Source organism: Miniopterus natalensis, chromosome 9, assembly GCF_054644295.1.
Source record: "Miniopterus natalensis isolate mMinNat1 chromosome 9, mMinNat1.hap1, whole genome shotgun sequence".
Classification (NCBI taxonomy): domain Eukaryota; kingdom Metazoa; phylum Chordata; class Mammalia; order Chiroptera; family Miniopteridae; genus Miniopterus; species Miniopterus natalensis.
This window is the reverse complement of record NC_142089.1, coordinates 14,546,291-14,567,407: the sequence shown is the minus strand read 5'-3', so window position 1 is coordinate 14,567,407 and position 21,117 is coordinate 14,546,291. Positions and strand designations below refer to the sequence as shown.

General features: G+C 45.6%; 1 protein-coding gene across 1 annotated transcript in view; it reads right to left on the bottom strand.

Moving 5' to 3' along the window:
* Nucleotides 1-9,992: 9,992 nt before the first annotated feature.
* RPS6KA1 (ribosomal protein S6 kinase A1) overlaps nucleotides 9,993-21,117 on the bottom strand; it is a 38,071-nt gene continuing 26,946 nt past the window's right edge. Inside the window, exons 17-22 of the mRNA XM_087820234.1 lie at nucleotides 20,891-21,049; nucleotides 12,929-13,090; nucleotides 12,661-12,737; nucleotides 12,265-12,382; nucleotides 11,233-11,370; nucleotides 9,993-10,867 (exon numbers count right to left, since the gene is read on the bottom strand). Coding sequence (XP_087676360.1) covers nucleotides 10,745-10,867; nucleotides 11,233-11,370; nucleotides 12,265-12,382; nucleotides 12,661-12,737; nucleotides 12,929-13,090; nucleotides 20,891-21,049 — 777 coding nt within the window. The 3' untranslated portion in view covers nucleotides 9,993-10,744. The remainder of the gene's footprint in view (nucleotides 10,868-11,232; nucleotides 11,371-12,264; nucleotides 12,383-12,660; nucleotides 12,738-12,928; nucleotides 13,091-20,890; nucleotides 21,050-21,117) is intronic.

Below are 21,117 nucleotides of genomic sequence, written 5' to 3'. Positions count from 1 at the left end.
ATACTCACCTGTCCCTACTCAGGCTTTCTAGTTTCTAGCATCCCTGCAAAATCCCTGGGGATTAGTTAAGGCTTTCCTTTGAGATCTTGAAGGCAGGAAAGTGGCTATATAAGGCTATGGTCAAGGGTACAGCCAGCTATTTTTGAATTTTCCCACCTCTTCAATTCTTAGGACACATGCTTGGGGCAGGACTGAGCTGTGAGAACACACACACACTTTTTTTTTTTTAATGTATGAATTTGTGGCTCTTCCCCCCCGAATTAATAGCTTTATTTTTTTATTTTATTTTATTTTATTATTTTATTTTATATTTTATTCTTTATTGTTGAAAGAATTATAGATGTCCTCTTTCTTCCCCCCACCCCAGGCCTTCACCTCACTATCGTCTGTGTCCAAAGGTTATGCATATAAATTTTTGGTTAATCTCTTCCCACCCACCCACCCACCTTCCCTCTGAGATTCGTCAGTCTGTTCTATGCTTCTATGTCTCTGCATCTATCATAGTTTCATTTTAGAAAGTTTGTCACATATTGTAAAAGCACAAAGCAAAGAATCATTGTAACTATTTTGTTTCTATCATTTTGGGTTTTTTCTACACATATAACATTTAAAAAATAAATTGATCTTATACTGTACTTAAACACTTGCCTTTAAAAAAGACACTATATTATGAATACTTCCCCATGTTCTTAATAATTTTCCCAAATGAGATTGTATTCATGTCTATATATCATCACATATTATAGTATAATATATATAATAATATATTGTACCATATTATACCATCATATATTGTACCATATGCGTTTGTTACCTCATTGATATAATTTAAGTTTGACCAATTTCCCACCAAAGAACACCCTGTGGGGTGCCCTGGCCAGTGTGGCTCGGTTGGTTGGAGTTTCTTCTTTCTGTGCACCAGGGGTTGTGGGTTCAATTCTCAGTTAGGGCACATGCCCAGGTTGCACATTCGATTCTCAGTCGGGGTGCATGTGGGAGGCAGCCAATCGATGTTTCTCCCATCAGTGTTCCTTTCTCTCTCTCCCTCTCCCTTTTCTCTCTCGATAAAGAAAGAGCATGTCCTTGGGTGAAGATTAAAACATTTTTTAAAACACACTGTAGGTACACTTGTTCATAATTTTTTATATTCATTCTTAATTCTTAACATAAATTCAGTGGTATGCTGGAGCCTATTTGTACTGGCTCATGAGAGCCAACTGTGGGCATCTCTTCCCGACTAAATATTCATGTTAGTAGCTTGAAATTGGCCATTCTAGGAAAAATTGCAGCACAAAATCAGTAAAGGCTACAAATCAGGGGTCCCTCTCCCTGCCCTGCCAGTTGTTAAACATTTTCCAGCATACCACTCAAAGCAGTGTTTGGAAACATAGAGTATGTGTATTTTATATACATTTAAAATATTTTGTTATCATCACATTGCTTTCCAGGCACCTCTACTAGCAACTTATGAGAATGAGGCCTGGAGAACTGGTATTTTAGTCAGTTTCCCATGGAGGAGCCAGGATAAACCTTGCAGATTTTGAGTAGAAATTATCAATGTTTCTCTCTCCCTCTTCTCTCTCTTCTCTCTCTTCTCCTCTCTCCTTTTCTTTCTCTCCTTTCCCCTCTAAAAAAAAATTAAAAATCAATAAACAGCCCTGACCAGTGTGGCTCAGTTGGTTGGAATGTCATCCTGTACACCAAGGGATGACAGGTTCGATTCCCAGGAAGGGCACATACCAGGTTGCCAGTTTGATCCCGGGTTGGGGTGCATATGGGAGGCAACTGATCAATGTTTGTCTCTCACATCAATGTTTCTCTCTCTCTCCCTCCCTCCTTCCCTCCCTTCCTCTCTCTGAAATCAATAAAAACATATTTTTTTTAAAAATTTATATATTAAAAAAAAAAAAATTTAAACTTCTCTTTAAATGAAATGACAAGTCACAGATTGGAAGAAAATACAATACATAAACCTGACAGATCTTGTATCCAGAATATACAAAGAATTCTTTATGATTTATAAGATGAATAATCCAATTTTTAAGTGGGGCAAAAGGTTTGAACAGACAGAAAAATATATAGGAATAGCCAACAAGCACATGAAAAGATGTTCAGCATTATTAATCATTAAAGAAATGCAAATTAAAACCACAAAGGGAACCACTTCATACCCACTAGAATGACTAGTTAAAAAGACTAAGATCAGCCCGGCCGGGCGTGACTCAGCAGTTGAGCATTGACCTAGGATCCAGGGGGTTGAGGTTCCATTCCTGGTCAGGGCACATGCCCGGGTTGCGGGCTCGATCCCCAGTCGGGGGCGTGCAGGAGGCAGCCGATCAATGACTCTCATCATTGATGTTTCTATCTCTCTCTCTCTGTCTACCTTCCTCTCTCTGAAGTCAATAAAGACATATTTAAAAAAACAAACAAAAAAACATATGTCTACACAAATATCCTACATGAATATTCAAAACCGTGGAAAAATGTTTATTAACATATAAATAGATTAAACAAATTGTGGCATATTTACCCAATAAATGCTACTCAGCAACAAAAAGGGATGAGCATGCAATAGCATGGAAGAAGCTTCACAGACATTATGTTGAACAAAAGAAGTCAGACAGAAAAGAGAACATACGGTATGATTCCATTTATGTGAGTTCTAAAACAGACAACACTAATTTATGGTGATAAAAATCAGAATAGTGAAAAGTGGCTGCCTCTGACATTGGGGGAGATTGAGAAAGGGACATGAGGGAATTCTCTGGGTAATGAAAATGTTTTATATTTTGAGAGTGGTATGGGTTTCACAGGAGTATGAGTTTGTGAAAACTCATCCAGTCTTAAAAATCTATGCATTTTATTGTATGTAAATGAAACCTCAATATAGTCGATATAAATATACATGTAGAATTCCCTCATGGTCTGTGGCCTGTGTTAGAGTTTAGGAAGGGGAACCTCTTCCCTGAGTAAACTCAGAATAGGACTAGTCATAAACAATGACCTGCCACCTGCAGGCAATTCATCAGCACACCCAGGTGGTGTGCTGACAGCTCCAATCTGGCTCCCTCAGCGTGACCTCAGGGCCTTTCTTCTGGAAGGAATGCTCATCCTGTTGGTCTTCCGCCAACCGGGGGGAACTTGGGCAATCCATGGACCTTGGAGGGCCCCTCTACTGAGATACAAAGCGGCCAGCTTTGCAGTCAGAGACCTGGAGTTCCAATCCCAGCAGTCAGCTTCCTTCAGGAGTATGAGACCTTGGCGAAATCACACCTCTCTGAAGCTCAGTCCTACAGAAGGGCACAGAGTATTCGCCTTGTATCCCCAGGGCCTGGAACATGCATGTCTACTGAATGAACTGCGCAGTGCTGGGACAGGAAGGCTGTTCTACATACTTGTAGAGTAAAAGTTTTAGTTTATCTCGTCCCCTGGAGCAATGGTTCTTAACATTTTGGAGAATCACAAAACCCATTAAGAATCTGATGAAAACCCTATATCCTCTTTTCCCAGAAAAATACACATATACACATCATTTTACATATAATTTTTACATTCCTAGAAAGCCCATGGTTCCCACATTAAGATCCCCTGGTTCTGGAGGGTCTTACTCAACTCTAAAGGTTTTATCAAGCATTCTTGCAACTCAGCTACCATTTGTTCTGCACCTAATCTCTGCCAGAGCCTTTACTCTCATAACCGTCTGAGAATGGCTTGCAGATGAGGAAAATGAGGCTCAGAGAGGCCAAGTGACTTGTCCAAGATCACACAGCTAGTCATGGCTGTCATTGAGATTTGACTTCAATCTCATACCTTCTGATTCAAACCCTCTACTTATTCCTTCAGGTAAGAATTTAGTTCCCTTCAGGTGCTTTTGGAATCCTATGCAAAGGGGCTGGTAACTATAAAACTCTATAGTGACAGCAGAAATGACGTTGCCCAAATCCAGCTTGGTAAGAACGTTCTGCAGTGGGTGAGTGACTACATCAAGGCTCATCTCGGGTACAGGCCTCATGCCCAATTCAAACATGTGTCATCTGCCCCTCAATTTCTCAATTCATCCCACAGCCTGGGGTGGGGTGTGGGGTGAGTGTGGAGTGGAAGAGGGAAGAGAAACAGAGGAAATTACTTACAAGAAGACATTTCAGATTGAGTCATAAACATGAGTTATAACTCAGAGAAAGGCTCTGGGGTAGGAGGGGAAAAAAGAAAGAAGGTCCTTATGAGAGGGGTCCCTCCTCTCCCCATGGGGTGAAGATGCTCAGATGAGTTAATGTCTCTCCAGGCTCTGGATATGGGTCCCTCTACTAAAACAGAAGAGAGAGAGGGAGAGAGAGAGGGAGAAACTGTGTCTCCTATGCATTACCTTGCTTCACCTTCACCAAAGAGCAGATAATATTATCAATCCTATTTTAAAGATGGGGGAATTGAGGCAGAGAAGTTCAATGACTTGCCCAAGGTCACACAGGCAAGTGGTCAAAATTGGATTCTAACCCAGGACTGCTTATACTTCAAAAAAAAGTTAAACAACAAAACCAGGACAGCCTAACCCCAGAGTCTGCACTTAACCACAACTCTAAATAGCTTCCTACATCCTGGTTGCTCTTTGCTTATAACTAAGCAGCTCTATAGAAGCTTCACACACCCTCTCCTTCAATGTTCACAGTAGCCCTGTCTGACAGTTGAGAAAAACCTCAAAGCAGTGAAATGACTTGCCCAAGGTCACACAGAAGGTCAGTATTGAGATGTGTTGCAGGTCTGTCTGACTCCATGTCCAGCTCTGTTCCCACTACCCACTCACTGCTGCCTTCACAGATGAGTTGGGCAGGAGTTGAGGCTGGAGGGAACAAGTGGAGGCCCCCTGCACGTTCCTGGGGAAAAGGAATGGCCCAGGACACCCTCCTGCTCACCTTGCAGAGTTTTCTCTCTTGTCAGCACAGCCTTAGCACCTTTGCCTGCCTGCAACTATCTCCATGGAGGTGGGGGGGGGGGGGCGGAGTGCGGGTGGGAGTGCTCATTTAGATTTCCCTCCTGCTACTGTTGAGTCATTTCTCCATTGAGTTCTTTGGAGTTAGTGGGAACCCCCCAAGAAATGGAAGCTGCTCAGAAGACCTCAGTTCAAAGTAGAGGAACTTTCCAACCATGCGGGGGACTGTTTTGTGATGTGGTGGAGTCTCCGTTGTGGGCAGTACTTGAGCAGAAATCGGATAACCATATATGGGAGATTCCTGTACTGGGTGGAGATCAGCCTTTACGGCCCTTCTGACTGTGAGATTTTATGAGTCATTGTGGGATAAAATTTAGCCCATGCATCTGGGCGGTAGAGTATGAGCTTTGGGGCCACATAGACTCGGGTTCAAAACTTAGCTCAGCCACCTTCTTGCTGGGAGACTGTGGGCAGGATTCCTTTCTTAGCCTCAATTTCCTTTTTTTTTTTTTTAAATATATTTTTATTGATTTCAGAGAGAAGAAGGGAAAGGGGAAGAGAGAGAAACATCATTGATGAGAGTTATTGATCAGCTGCTTCCTGCACATCCCCTAGGGGACCGAGCCCATAGCCCCAGCATGTGCCCTGACCAGAAAGTCAAACCGAGATCTCCTGGATCATAGATCAATGCTCACCCACTGAGCCACGCCAGCTGGGCTCAATTTCCTTCTGATAAGATGGAAATTATAGTATCTACCTCATGAGATTGTTTTGAGTATGGGGGATGATATATATATTGTGCCCAGTGTAAAGCAGGAACTCAATATTATGCCTACTATTATAGCCATTAAATGAATGGTGGCCTTTTATTATAGGTTTGGGTGAGAATTAAATCCATGTGTTAACCAAAGTACCAAATGTTTGTATACTTAACATATGTAGGAAATCAGCTTTTTCTCTGAGAGTGCCTGTCTCCGAAATAATCATGGAAAACACAATACATAAGGGGATAAAATGCAAGAAACGCTGAGGGATTTAAATGCCTGTGCTAACAATTGAGAATTTGAGTCTTTGACTCAGAGGGGACATGTAAGGTCATCTAAACAGTCCCAGACTGGGAATAGGAGTCTCCAAGATCTTGACAAGTCTCATTAGTTCTCTGTGTGTATAGCCCAGATGATGGAGAACTCACTACCTTCTGAGACTGTCTGTAGGAAACTCCCCAACTTCCTAGCTTGTTCTCTACTGTTTGCCAGCTGGGGAATGTAACTTTCTAACAATTCAACCCCTAAATGAGACCAGACCCCAATATTATAGGAACATTTATGACCACATGGCTGACTGAAGGGAAGAGTGATAACCAGACAGGTCTGTGAAACATTGAAGTAGACCTTGGGCATGCTCAGAAGCAGAGAGGTGGGGCAGCACACTGGTTAAGAGTGAATTTCAGAATCACACAGATGTTATTCTGAGTTTGCTCTGCCATTTAGTGGTGTCCTTGGACAAATCACTTAATCTTCAAGTCTCAATTTTCTCATGTATGAAATGGAGCTAATTATATAAGGAACAAATGAAATAAAGCATGGAAAACATTTGATGTCTAGCATCTCCACATAGTACTTGTGTAATAGACTGGAGGCAGTATTCCTTGGGAAGGGACAACCTACAGGGTGGGAGCTCAGGGATTATTATTTGAGCAATAAGGGGAACAGTGACTCTGGGATTTAGGGACATCTGGATTGGCAATTTGTTTCCCTAAGCTGGGTTACTTCTGTTAGTGGATTTTGCCCAGGGAGTCGGTCCACAGAGAGGGAAGTTCCTGTCTGACATGCTGGCAGCTGGGAACTGTTTCTGGAGTCTACTGAGTTCTTAGGGGACTGTCTTGACATTGTAAAAATTAGAACAAGCTTAACTGTACAAGCAGCACTTAGCTTCCTAAACTTGTTCATATTCACTTGTTCATTTGATCTTCAGCTGACACTGTGAGGTGGGTGTGAATTATGATCCCATTTAGCAAATGGGAAAACGGAGGCTCAGAGAGGTGAAGTATTTGGGTTTTCAGGTTTAGTTGCTAAGAAAGCACCTGTGGACTCCCACTCCACCCGTCACCATTTCCTGGTTCTTGAATCTTCCCTCTGGTGCCTGGGGCAAGACATTAACTGCTCTGTGTCTCAGAGCACCATCTTCCCTTCCTAACTCCCCAGATGCCTTTCCAGGCTCCTACAACTCTGAGATGTAGTTCCTATGCTTCCCCCAGCACCATCAAGTCCATGGGTCCTGCATTCTCTCTCACTTATCCATTCAATAAACACTAGCTGAGGACCAAAATAGTGTGTGCCAGGCCTGGTGCTAGGTGTTGGGGTCCAGAAATGAACAAAACACAGCCCACACCCTTCAGTTCACAGATTGATGGGGAGAAAACACTTCATCAGCTGTTTCTAAAACAGTGTGATGTACAAAGAGATGGAAAATGAGAGTGTCTGGGGATTCCAACGAAGGGCTGCCAAACCCTGTCTGGGGTGTCCTGGTTGGCTTCCTGAAGGTGCCATTTGAGCTTCTCTAAAGGATGAGACGTTAGCCAGGACATGAAGCAGCAGAATCCAGTGAAGGGAGGAGCATGGCAAGTTCAGGTCTGTGAGCAGTCTGGGGACAAGCTATGAGAGCTGATACTGGGGCTCAGCAGGGCCCAGATCACACATAGGACACTGATTGTCAGGCTAGGATGCCTGGGCTCTACCTTGTGGACAGTGAGGAGCCACTGAAGGCAGATGTTGGGTCAGACTTGTGATTCTAAATGGAGGATGTTGGGGACACAAAAGACTGGAGGGAATCAGTAGGCTGTAGCAAAAAAAAACCCAAATAGGACAGCAAGAAAGGAGAGGAGGGGATGGGTGCCAAAAATATTTAGGAGACAAAAATTGATGGGGCCAGGATCAAACGCATTGAATGTGGGAAGCGTGGGAAAGTGTCAGGGATGATGCTCAGGATTCCAGCTGGGATAATGGGGTCCAGAGCGGACAACCTTTGGGTAGTGGGTGGGACAAGAAATGTTGATTTCACTGCAGATGAAACTGTGCAGATGGGTTTCACTGCCCAGTCTCAGAGAAGTGGAATACACCCGTGAGGGGTTTAGTACCATGTGTATCAGTGGGTGTTCAGCCCTTGGGGATACAGTACAGCCTTCCCTGACCCTGTGGGGAGGCCACTAGCTCAGAATCTTCATATGCTAGTGTCAGAATTTCCTTCCCTTATAACAGGACTTATTTATCTCTCAGGCCCTGACTTTCTAATCTGTAAAGTGCAGAGGTTGAGAAATAACAGGAACAAAAAGACCTGGCTCATAAGGTTTTGAATCTTCCCAGACTGGCTCCCCACTATTATATTATAGTCTCCTGCTGGCTCTCCCTCCTGGAGTACTATCTTTATTTTTATTTTTTAAAATTGATTTTAGAGATAGATAGATAGACAGACAGATAGATAGATGGATGATAGATAGAGTCATGGATTTGTTGTTCCACTTATTTATGCATTCATTGGTTGAATCTTATATGTGCCCTGACCGGGGATTGAACCCGCAACCTTGGTATATAGGAATAATGCTCCAACCAACATAGTTACCCAGCCAGGGCCCCTGGGGTGCTGTCTTTTGTTTTTGTTTGTTTGTTTTGCTTTTGTTAATCTTCACCTATTTTTCTCATTGATTTTTAGAGAGAGGGGGAGGGGGAGAGAGAAACATCAATGTGAGAGAGACACACCAATTGGTTGCCTTCAGCATGCGCCTCAAACGGAGCTGGGGATCAAACCTGCAACCCAGGTACCTGCCCTTGACTGGGAATCAAACCTCGATCTCCTGGATCATAGGTCGATGCTCAACTGCTGAGCCACACTGGCCAGAAAAAGCAATCTCTCACAAATTGTAAATCAAATCATTTCACTCTCCTGCTTAATTATTTTAGGGCTTGCATCTCAATTAAAATTAAACCCTATCTCCTTACCCTGGCCTGAAAAGCACAACATGACTGGCCCCTGACGCTGACATCATAACCACATCAGCTTCTCTGTTTCCTGAGCATGCCCAGCCTGTTTCCCCCTTGAGGCCTTTGTCCTGACTCTGCCCTCTGCCTCCTGGTCTTGGCTGGCCTCTTTTCATCATTCAGATCTTAGCTTCTGGGTTATGTCCCCAGAGGCCTTTCCTGATCACCCCATCTCTCAGCCTATTTAACGCTACATATGTCTTAATAGTAGTTGATCTTAGTTTATTAATTGTCCATTTTCCCACTAGGAGGTAAGTTTCTCCACTAGGAGGTAAGACCCATGAAAGCAATGACTTTGTTTTCTACTTGTTTCACCACCATCTGAAGCAGGGCCAGAACAGGTACTCAGAAAAATTTTATCGTGCAAGGCAATGTCATTCCCTCTTTGAGCCTCAGTTTTCCCCCCTCTAAAACAGGATAATAATAGCACCTACCTCCTGGCTTTAAGATTAAATGAGATAGCCCGGCCAGTGTGGCTCCAGTGGTTGAACATCAACCCATGAACCAGGAGGTCACAGTTCGATTCCAGGTCAGGGCATATGCCCGGGTTCTGGGCTTGATCCCCAGTAGGGGGTGTGCAGATGGCAGCCGATCGATATTTTGTTTTCACATCGATGTTTTTCTCTGTCTCTCCCCCTCTCCCTTCCTCTCTCTGAAATCAATAAAAACATTTTTTAAAAAGAGATTAAATGAGATATACATGTAAGGCCCAGGTACAGTGCCTGGCACTTGGTCACTGGTAGCTAATAATACTGTTATCAATACATAATGGAATCCCCTGGCAGGAATGTGAGGGCAGGACTGGCGGGACTCCCACATGCTCCCCAGATGACCTGAGCTCCAAGCAGCTGGGCTAATCAGCTCTGGTCCATTACTTGTCTGTCCCTGCCAAAGTCCTCACCATCTGACAGCAGAGAGGGCAAATTCAGGGATGAAAAGTAGAGGCAAGCGTGTTTCAATTCAACTGTAAGTTTATTAGAAAGGCCATGGACAGATGAACCCTGAGTTACCAGCTGAGGAAGAAATGAAAAAAAGCCCCTGCCCCCCTGGCCCACCCCACAGGCCTCCTGTGTACTCTGTCCCGTGGCAGATTCCACTAGAATTCAGTCAAAAAGTGCATTCTGGATCCTCCTCTGGGAGCAACCCAACCTAACTGCAGGGGACCCACTGGAAGGGCTGATGTGGATGCTGGTGCCTGGAACTGGGAGCCACAGGGCCTTGGTCTTCTCTAGCAGGAAGTGGTTCCAGACCCCCCAGCAGAACAGTATGGAAAATGAGCTGACCAAGGAGAGAGCAAGTTCTGATAAATAGCCAAGGGCTCTGGAAGTTGATGCTGGACTGCCTCGGAGGTGGGTACAGATGGCTACAGAAGGCCAATTGTGGGGTCTCCAGGGCAGGACCGCAAAATTGCTCTAAGGAGTCTCAACCGCAGTGAGCCCTAGTGTGACTCAGTGTTCCTCCTGGGGCTGCACTGGCTATTTCCGCTCTGAGAAAGGCAAATGGATCTTATAAAAATCCATGGTGGTTGATGTCATTTTTCCTTAAAAAAAGATAAAGAGTTTGTACAGTGAATCGATTTCAACCAGCAGAGCCTGAGCCGAGAAGAGTCTGTCCTTGGGAAGGAGAAGGCACTTCTCACACCCTCGCTGGGGTGATCTGGGCCGGCTGCTTCCTGGGCCCCTCAGGGCTCTGCTTCCTCTGGCCCGGTGACTCAGGCCGCTCTCTCCGGGAAGTATGCCGCCTCCACTGAGCTCGCACCGCCCTGCAGCCTGGATGCCCTGGCCCCTCACAGGGTGGTGGACGGCAGCTTCCTCACCCGCCGCTGTGCGAGGATAGATGACTCGATGGGCTTCAGCTGAGGGGTGGGCTTGGAGCTGTTGAGTGCAGAGTATGTAGCTGCCATGGCTCCCTGGGAGAGAAAGTAGTAGGTCAGTTCACGATAATGGGACATACAGGTGGGAGGGGGGACAGGTGTTCCAGGGCCAGGCCAGCTCCTACCAGTGTTCCACAGCCCACCCAGCCCTGTTAATCCAACCTTGGTGGTCCTTCATGGTATTTAGTCCTGCCTCCTACATCAAAATGAAGGCTTCAGAGGTAAGGAGCTGTGTCCCCTAGAAGCCTGGAGGCTTGTGAGTGTACTGTTGACACCTCTGCATGTTAGACCTGGGCTTCAGGAGAGACAGACATGACATCTCCTGGCTCTGCCACCCCAAGTCCTTGCTATGGAAACCTGGCCCGGGCCCCCAGATGCCTAGCAGCCTGGGATGGCTATACCTTCACTAGTTGTAGGTCCTGGTGGGATAGCTGGCTCTGAGGAAGCTTGTCTTTCTGAGTAATCCATGGGTGCTGCAGGACCTGCTTAGCTGTGAGGCGCTGGTGGGGGTCCACGTGCAGCATCTTGGATACCAGGTCCTGGGGACACAGCAGACAAGAGGGTTGGTGGGAGGGGCCAGCGGGGGAGCAGACAGCTATGTCCCACTGATGGGGAATGGGCAAGGCAACCATTTCCCATCACCTCCTACCTAAACCTAGCAGTAATTCTCCCTGCGATCTATTCCCCATACTGTTCCAGGGCGTCTCTGAGCACAGGCCCTTCTTTGCGATTTCTTCCTAAAACACCTTTTCCTTTCTCTTTCACCTCCTAGAAGCCATGCAGGAAGGTGGGAAGAACCTAAGGTTGGGGTTAGGCATACTCAGGTTTAAAACTTGACTCTTCTGCTCATCAACTGAGTATCCTAGGCAATTTACTTCAACTCTTTGGGCCTCAGTTTCCCCTCTGAGAAACAGAAATAACAATAATACCTGCCTTGTAAGGCTGTGAGGTGGTACTGTTCATTAAGGGCTCAACCTAGTGTCCAGCACAGAGGCTCCCATAACTGGAAACTTGCTCATATTGGAAGTACAAATGTTTCCTGCTCTGAGAAGGCCTCTCTGCTTGGCATGGTCAGTAGCTCTGCTCCATGCCTCCATGACCCATACCCCTGGCCAGGAAGACCCACCTCTTTCTGCTGCATGGCATCTCTATTCCTTATATGCAAGCCTGTATCTCCCCCCACAGTAAGTTCCCATAAGGCATAATCACAGCTCTCTGTCCCCTGCGGGCCCAGAACACAGGAAGGGCCAGTGAATGATTACCCAGTTGCCCAAACAAGGTTTGTGGGTGGGGGTGGGGGCAGCCTGCCTGGGAATCTTCCACTTAAGAGAAACGAGGCTTTAGGTCACCTGTTCATGACCTGCTGAAAAGCCCTGGAATGGTACCCTGCCTCCCCACCCCAAATGAGTTGGGTCCAGGCCTCACAGACTCACCTTGGCTGTCTCTGAAACTGTGTTCCAATTTCCTCCACTGAGGGTGAACTTCCCACTGCCTATCCGGGTCAGGATTTCCTCTGGTGTGTCATTGGGTCCGTTGGCAAATGGAGTGTATCTGGAGAAAAGTGCATTCAATCTGGGTATAGCCTCTGGACTCCATCCTGGGGCCAGGGGTGGGCCGCTGTGTCTCCCCCTTCAGACTGGGTGTTCCCAAGGGGGCATCTTCCTCCTCAAGGTGAAGCGTTCAGAAGATAGGGCCATGTCCCTATCTTCAGACCCTCCTAAGGCAGGGCTGAGTTTCTGCCATCAGACAAGTACCACCCCAGTCTGTACACTAGGGCTGGCAGAGGGGCAGGGATATTGGGAGGGCGCCCAGGCCAATGGGGCACTCACCCCGCCAGCATGGTATACAGCAGAATGCCCAGGCTCCAGATGTCACAGCCTTCATCGTAGCCCTGGCGCTTCAGCACCTGGCAGGAAGGAAGGCAGGGAGTGTGGTCAGTCTGAGGGGCAGGGGCGAGTGTTCCCATATGCTTGCCTGTTACTCCCCAAAGGGTAGGACATGGGTTCTAGCCATGGGCTGGATCCTCCCTTGGTACCCAGGCCAAGGCCACACAGACTGCACGTCCTCACTCGCAGCTGAGGAGGCTGGGACACTCACCTCAGGTGCCACGAAGTTGGCAGTGTAGCAAGGTGTCATGAGGAGCCCATTCTCAGCCCGCAGCTGCTTGGCGAAGCCAAAGTCACAGATGCGCAGGCACTCGGGGTTCCCAGACTCGTCCACATAGAGGATATTGCTGGGTTTGAGGTCCCTATGTACAACCTAGGGGCAGAGGGCTGGTCAGTTTTCAGTGTGGGCAGACTGCTATGGCTCAGATCAACTGCCAAGGATGCGAGAGTTAGGAAGATGGGCCCAGAGAGAGGGACAGAAGGAAGCACAATCTGAAAGGAGGGGAAGGGGCCGAAATGAGGCCTTTAATGCTGCTGGTACTGCCCATTTGAAATCTCTACGTCAGTGATTACAGGGCAGCTCTAACTTCACCTATCCACACTCAATCCTCATTTCTCCTCTCAGATCTGCTCATCACATAATCTTACCTAATGACAACTCCACCCTTCCAATTGCTTGGGTCAAAATCTTAAGAGACATTCTTGTTTTCTCACGTTCCTCAACCAATCTATCAGCAAGCTTCATGGGTGCTACCATTAAAATACATCCAGAGCCCCCCCAGTTCTCAGCCCCTCTACTGGCGGCACTCTGATTCCAGCCACTATCATCCAACCCCTGGGTACGGCAACCACCTCGTAACTGGCCTCACCTCCTACAGTCTGTTCTAAGCACAACAGCCAGAGGAATTCTGTTCAGTGTAAGTCAGATCATGTCATCCCAGCCAGAAACCTTTTAAGCCTTCCCACCTTAAAAGGAAAAGGCCTTACAAAGGCCTATGTGGCCCCACCTGATCTCTCCTCTGCTCCCTCACCCACATCTCTTGCACTCTCTGGGTTTCTAGCCACACCAGCTTCTTTGCTCATCCTTCCACATGCCAAACATACTCCTGCCTCTTGCCTTTGCTTTGCTGTTCCCTCTTTCTGGAACACTCTTTCCTCAGGCAACATTCTCTGGCTCATTCTCTGTTTCTTTTAGGTCTCAGCTCACATGTCACCTTATCAGTGAGGCCTGGACTATTCCATATAAAATAGCAATCACTGAGAAGTGCTCCTTGGTTTCCTTCCCCTGCTTTACTTTCACCCATAGCACTGACCACCATTTGACATAATATTTACTTAGTTGTTTTCTGAACCCACTTACTGGAATGTAAGCTCCATGAGTGTTTTGCTCACTGCTATATCCCAGCCTTTAAAAAAGTTCTAGCACATAGTAGGTATTCAGTAAATATCTGTTGAATGAATGGATGAGTAACACTACTGAGGCCTTAAGCTACTGACTTTCCTCTGACCCCTAATTGCTCATCTGTAACCTGAGGGGGCTGAACCACTCCAATTTTCATACTCCCCAATCCCTCTGTACAGTTCTATTTACAGTCGCTCCTCTAATTCTTACCCAATTATTGACAACTCAGATCTCTGATCCTAGCCTGGAACTTTCCTGAATAGAGGCTCTCATAGCTGCTTACCAGGTGGCAACCACTGAATATTCCACAGACCCTCACACCCAACACAACCCAGACTAAATTCATTCTCACCCTCCTGCTCCTCCTCCTATGAGCTAATGGTACTTCCGTGAGCATTGTCAAACATCTTTGATGGCTCTCTACTACCTACAAGATAAAGCCCAAAGTCCCCATCCTGGTGTGGGAGGCTCAGCTATCCATTCTAGGCTCACCGTCCACTGCATCCCTCAAGCACCCTGAGCTCAGGCAGTGGGGCTCCTTTGGTCATAAACAGCCCTATCTGTCTTTGGAATGTCTGCTCACCTCAAGCACCTAGCACAGGGCCTAGCACGGAGCAAGTGCTAAGTGAACTGTTCAGTGAATGAACAAATCACACCTCTGAAACACCTAAGACCTTGTAGGTTAGATTCACTGAGTCTCATAGATTAGTTGGCTTTATGAGATGGTCCTTTCATAGTCCCAAGTGAGCCCTGAAACCTCTAGCAGGTGCCATGAGGCGGGCAGGTTAGAGGGTAGACATGACCCAGGATAGTCTACCTCCATAGAGGAAAGGGTGTCAAGTAGACAAGGAAAGGGCTACAGTGGCAGGGTGGTCCCAGCAACACTGTGAATTGTATCCATGCCACAAGGAAGCTCCCTGCTTGGCAGTCCCTGCCCAGCGCCTGGGGCTCTCTCCTTCCTAATACAATCATATGGCCAAAAGGACAAGCCCAGGCCCTCGGAATGTAGACTCTTCTCTTTTCCATGCAGAGGGTCCAGCCAAGCTTCTCAGATGTCAGGGAATCTCAGCTTGGTTGAAGACTTCAACTATGCTGGACAAGTAATCTTCCTGGTTTACAAAGTACTTTCTCAGCCATGCTCTCCTTGGGGCCCATTTTACCTTGGTAAGTGTGTAGGGCAGGGACTGTAGGCTCTGCTTTACGCAGAAGGAAACCAAGGCAATGAGAGGACAATCAACTTGCTCATCTAAGTAAGAAGCAGAGAGAAGATTTGATCCCAGTTCTGACCCTAATTCCAGTCTTTCTAGTTTAGTGTAGCACAGATGACACTTTTGAGAAACAGGGATATGAAAGTTCTCAATCTTTATTGCACCCTAACACAACATAGAGAAACAACAAACTCCTATAGGGAACTGTGGCTCACCATGGCCAGTTGCCCCTTAAGTAATTCTGATGCCTTTCCCCCAGGTTATATGTGTGGAAAGGGTGGAGTATATTCTCACATCTCACTACACTGAAAAGCACAATAGGCTGGGCAAGCAATGAGCGAAGCCATGCTGAGTGGGAGCTATGCCAACCAGTCTAAAGGGGCATTGGCTACTTACTCCGGCTGACAGTCACCATGATGAAACTCAGGCCCAGGTTCCAAAAGCAGCCAAATTACCAAGCCAAAGAAACCCCAAACAAAAACACATCCCACATCTTGTAGGCCAAACTAAATGTGTGTAGACCAAATGTAGCCACTGAATCAATAGGCAGAGTTATGATTTCAGTCAAGAATCAGGCAGTCCAGGGTGTGAGTTCTGGCTTTAGTAAATGTAGCTGTATGATCTCGGGCATGTCACTTAACTTCTCTAGCCTTTTGTTTTCTCACCTGTAAAACGGGGCTGGTAATAGTGCTTAGCCCCCAGGGCTGCAGGAAGGAACACATGAGTTGTTTACCAGGAATATTTAGCATAGGACTTGGGAAATGGCAGCTGCTGTCATAGTAACCCCAGCACTCCCTAGGCCTGAACCCCATCATCATGATGGATCACAGCTGCATCTGATCACACACAGTTAGGACATAGACTCTGGAGCCAGATTAGCTATGTGACTTTTACTTAAGCTCCCAGAGCCTCAGTACCCTCACTTATAAAATGGACCTGATGATACCTGCTTCATAGGTTCATTGGAAGAATTAAATGAGTTTGTACGTAAGTGCTTAGAACTCTGTCTGGCCTGTGGAAAGTGCTATGTAGTGCCAGCTGTCATTAACAGCAATAGCATCTCTGTCATCATCAGCATCATTGAAGGATGTGTATTTAGATGCCCATGACCAGCCAGAAATAAAAAGTGACATTCTTTTATGTAAATCACCTGTTAAACAGAGAAGCCAAAGTGTGACTTCCTATTGAGTTCTCAAACAGGCTGTCTGTGGCACGCTGGGGTCCTTACAGAAACAATATGAGGGAAGCTAGAGATTTAACAGGGATCCATGTATTAAACAAAGAGCTCTTGCAAAAGAGGATGAAAAGGCAGACAATCCCATTTTTAAAGATGAATAAAAGACATGAACAGGCATTTCATAAAAGAGGCTGTCCAAAAGGCAATAAACATGCAAAGAGGTGCTCAACTTCATTAGTCATCAGGGAAATGCAAATTAAAACCACTATGAGATACCACCCCACATCTACCAGAATGGTTATGATTAAAAAGATGAAAAATACCAAATATCGGCAAGTACCAGAACTCTCATGTTTCTGGTGGAAGTGTAAATTGGTAAAACTTTAGAAAACTGGCAACATCTACTGAAGATGAACATACACATATACTACGACCCAGAATCTCCAATGCTAGGTATACACCCAGCGTTAAAACGAACATTTGGTCACCAAAAGACAAGTAATAGAATATCACAGCACCATTATTTATCATAGTCAAAAACTGGTAGGTAACAACCCTATGTCCACTAACAGCAGAATGGACAATTAAATCGTGGTCTGTTCATCCAGTAGAAACTACACAGAATCGAGAATGAGTAAACTGCAGCCTCACAGCAATGTGGATGAACCTCAGAGAGACTGTTGAGTGGCAGAAGCCAGATAGATATGAAAGAGCATGTCTGTCTAAAATTCAAAGACGGGCAAAACTAATCTAAGCTGTTAGAAGTTAGCTTAGAATGCTTATCCTTGGGGAGGGGGCAGGAACTGGAAGGGGCACGAGGGGGCTTGGGGGAACTGGAAATACTTTGTGCCTTGATCTGGGTGCTGATAAGATGGGTGTATTCACTTTTTGAAAATTTATTGACTTATACATGATGATTTATGCTTACATGATACTTCAATATAGGAACCCTAGCTGGTTTGGCTCAGTGGTTGGAGCGTCAGCCCTCGGACTGAGGAGTCCCAGGTTTGATTCCAGCCAAGGCAAGTACCTTGGTTGCAGGCTTGATTCCCGATGAGTGCATGCCAGAGGCAACCAATTGGTGGGTCTCTCTTACATCGATGTTTCTCTCTCTCTCTCTCTCTCCCCCCCTCCCCCCCGCCCCTTCCTTCCACTCTCTCTGAAAAGCAGTGGGAAAAATATCCATGGGTGAGGATTTAAAAAAAAGAGGGAGAACTATAGGAGATCCCACTGGACTCTGCTCTGTTACCCTCTCTCCATCCTTTGGTTCGCATGGGATTCCCAGCTTCTAGACCACAGATACTGCCAATGTGTAATCAGCCAAGAGAATCTCCCTCCATTTTTGGACTCAACAAGAGCTTCCCATTTCCTCATCATCTGTCTCAGGTTTTCGAAAAGGGCTAGAAGCTTTGGAGAGACATAGGTTCCTGGCTTTGGGAAAGACAATTTTCTCCCATAACGCCCGCACCAAGTAGTGGTCTATACTTGGAGCTAGTGGAGGGGCTCACTACTTTGGAAATAGCTCTCACTCTAGAAAGTCTGTCCTTGTTCTGACCCACTGGAAACTCAATGCTTCAGCCCTTTTAAATCTTCTTAGGAGTAGCTTTAACTAGTACGCACCTGAGAACAAAATAGGAAAAGGAAACACATTTACTGTCAGACCTGACATATTTAAATATTAGTCTGTTGAAACTGGCCATTTCAAAACCAAAACCACTTCAAACATGACCATAACAGTACACATGGAAACCAAACTGAAGCTCTGGTTATGTGGTAAAGTTCTTTTTTACAAAACTTAGGCAGAATCAGACACTGCCGTTTTTGCAAACCCTAGTAATTGATTCAGACAGAGACGCTGAAAAGATGGAACTGTTCTGTGAGAGGTTGTTGAGGATTTTTATCATCAGTCCCACCCACTGCTGTTCACTCATCCCTAGACTGTTACCACCTGACATGATTGATGACTATTGGGGGCAACGTGACACAGTGCTGTCACAGGATGTGATGCCATATGAAGTATACTACACCTCCCATACGGTGATTTTTAGGTTCTCGCTCCCAAAAAAGAAGCTGAAGCTGAATCTAAGTAAGATATTAGAGCATTTGAATTTTATAGAAAATTCAGGCAACAGAGAGACAATTAAAATGATGCCATGGGGAAGCAAACAGACACATTCCACATAAGAACTGATCTCTTCACAAGAGAGTGGTATACGAAAGGGAGGTTTTTACTGTGGAGGTTACATGGATGTTCACATTTAACAAAACTTATCAAATTGCACATTTAAGATCTACTGTGTGCAGGCCCTGGCCTGGTAGCTCAGTTGGTTAGAGTGCCATCTCGATAAGCCAAAGTTGCAGGTTCAATCCCCAGTCAGGGCATAAACAAGAATCAACAAATGAATGCATAAATAAGTGGAACAACAGCTCGATGTTTCTCCCCTCCCCCCCGATTCCTCTCTCTAAAATCAATAAATTTAAAAAAATTAAAGATCTACTATATACAAATTTTATTGCAATTTAAAAAAAGACACTTAAGGGATATAATAAATGAATAAAAAGTGTGGACCTTGCAGAGACTAATTCCAATAAACCAACTGCAAAAATGCATTTCTGAAAAGACAATCAATAGGGGAAATGTGTCTATGGATGGGGTACTATGCGAAAACAAGTAACCATCAATTTTGTTAGCTGTTATGAAAGAAAATGTTTGCCTTTTTTTAGAGTTATAGATATATAACAAAGATGATGTGAGGTCTAAGATATACTTTATTTTTTTTAAATCCTCACCTGAGGATATCTTTTCCCCATTGATTTGGGAGGGGAGAGAGAGAGAGAGAGAGAGAGAGAGAGAGAGAGAGAGAGAGAGGGAGAGAGAAACATCAATCGGTTATCTCCCTTATCCACCCCGACTGGGGATCGAATCCATGACCCTTCAGTGCATGGAACAACGCTCTATCCACTGAGCCACACCAGCCAGGACTGAGATATGCTTTAAAATACTTTAATTATAGGTATTTATGGGTCAAGTGTCATAAAGTTTGCAATTTCCTTTCAAATGCACCCATTAAAAAAAATGTATTCATATAGAAAGCTAGAGACAGAGGGAGAAATAAAGCAAATGTAGCAGACTGTTAAGACGTGGTGAGTCTAGAAGGGAAATGGTTTTCATTATACTATTCTTTCAATTTTTCAATAGGCTTGAGCTTTTTCCTCAATAAAAAACTGGGAAAAATACATCAGCAACAACAAAAAAGAAAGGAAGAATGAAAGAAAGAAAAGGGAGGGGAGGAAAAGAGGAGGAAAGAAAGGAATGGAAGGCAAGAAAAATCTCAATAATTCTTGAATCCAAGTGATGGGTATCTGAGGTTCATTATCTATTCTTCTAGTTTTATATAACTTTGAAAATTTTCATAATCAGAATTTAAAAAAAGGGATAGCAACAATCTTGTCCTATTTCCCCCTAATGTTTACGTGGCATCTCCCACTGGCCTGCACTGGACCCAGTGCTTTCCCAGTGCAGCACCTCACTTCATTCCACCTCCACCCTATGTTGTTATCGGAAGTTGTTAATGGAAATTTGCAGATGAGTGGTGAGAGAGGATCAGAGAGGTATGACTTTCCCAACCTCACACACAGGACTTCAACACAGTCGGATTCCAGAGCCTGCATTCTTAACCCAACAATGTCTGACTGGAAGCCCCTAAAACATCATCTCCTCCAGAAACTCATGCTAATTCTGTTTTGGCTTCAATACACTATAAGGAACTTTTCTATCTCCGCCTTGTGCAATGATAAAGGCCAAGTTCTACTGTTTGGACATCCACCTCTTCTGTAGCTCCTGCTGTTTCCAGCAGCATTTCCTCCTGCATCCACTTCCTCTGTCCTAGCAGCCAAACCCACAGCCAGATTCACCTCCCTGAAGCCTTGAGCGCCTCACAGTAACCGTGCTGCTTCCTAACTCAAAAACCCACTCCCTGTCTGTAGCTCCCCACCCAAATTCCTCAGCCAGACATCCTGGCTCCATTCTTCCCTGGCTGTGTCACCTTAGGTAAGTAACCTCACATCTCTGAGCCTCATTCTTCTTACCTGTCAAATGGGCCAATAAGAGCACCATAGGGTTTTGTGAAAATCAATTGAGATAATGTAATGAAAGAATGTAGCAGGTGCCTGGCACATAGTAGGCACTGAATAAATGTTCCTTTTCACAATTTGGCCTTGTCTCTCCCTCCCTCCCTTCTTTCCTTCCATTTATCCCCTCACCCCTCCCAACCCTAGTCTCCCCCGTCTGGCTGCTGAAGATTGCTACTGCCTCGGCCAGTCCATAGCTCATGCACTCTGCTGATGGTATGGCCCGCCACTCAGTGCCTCCTACCCCAGACTTACCCCCTGGGAGTGCAGATACTCCACGGTTTTGCTGATTGTGTGCAGGACGAAGCTGGCCTCCCGCTCCGAGAAGAATTTCTGCCGTAGGATCTTGTCCAGCAGCTCCCCACCCCGCATCAGCTCTGTCACCAGGTACACGTGTTTGCCGTCATCATACACCTGCCAAAACCTTGCCATCAGGCCCCTTCCCTCAATGCCAGGCCTGGACCCTTGGTCACCAGTTCACC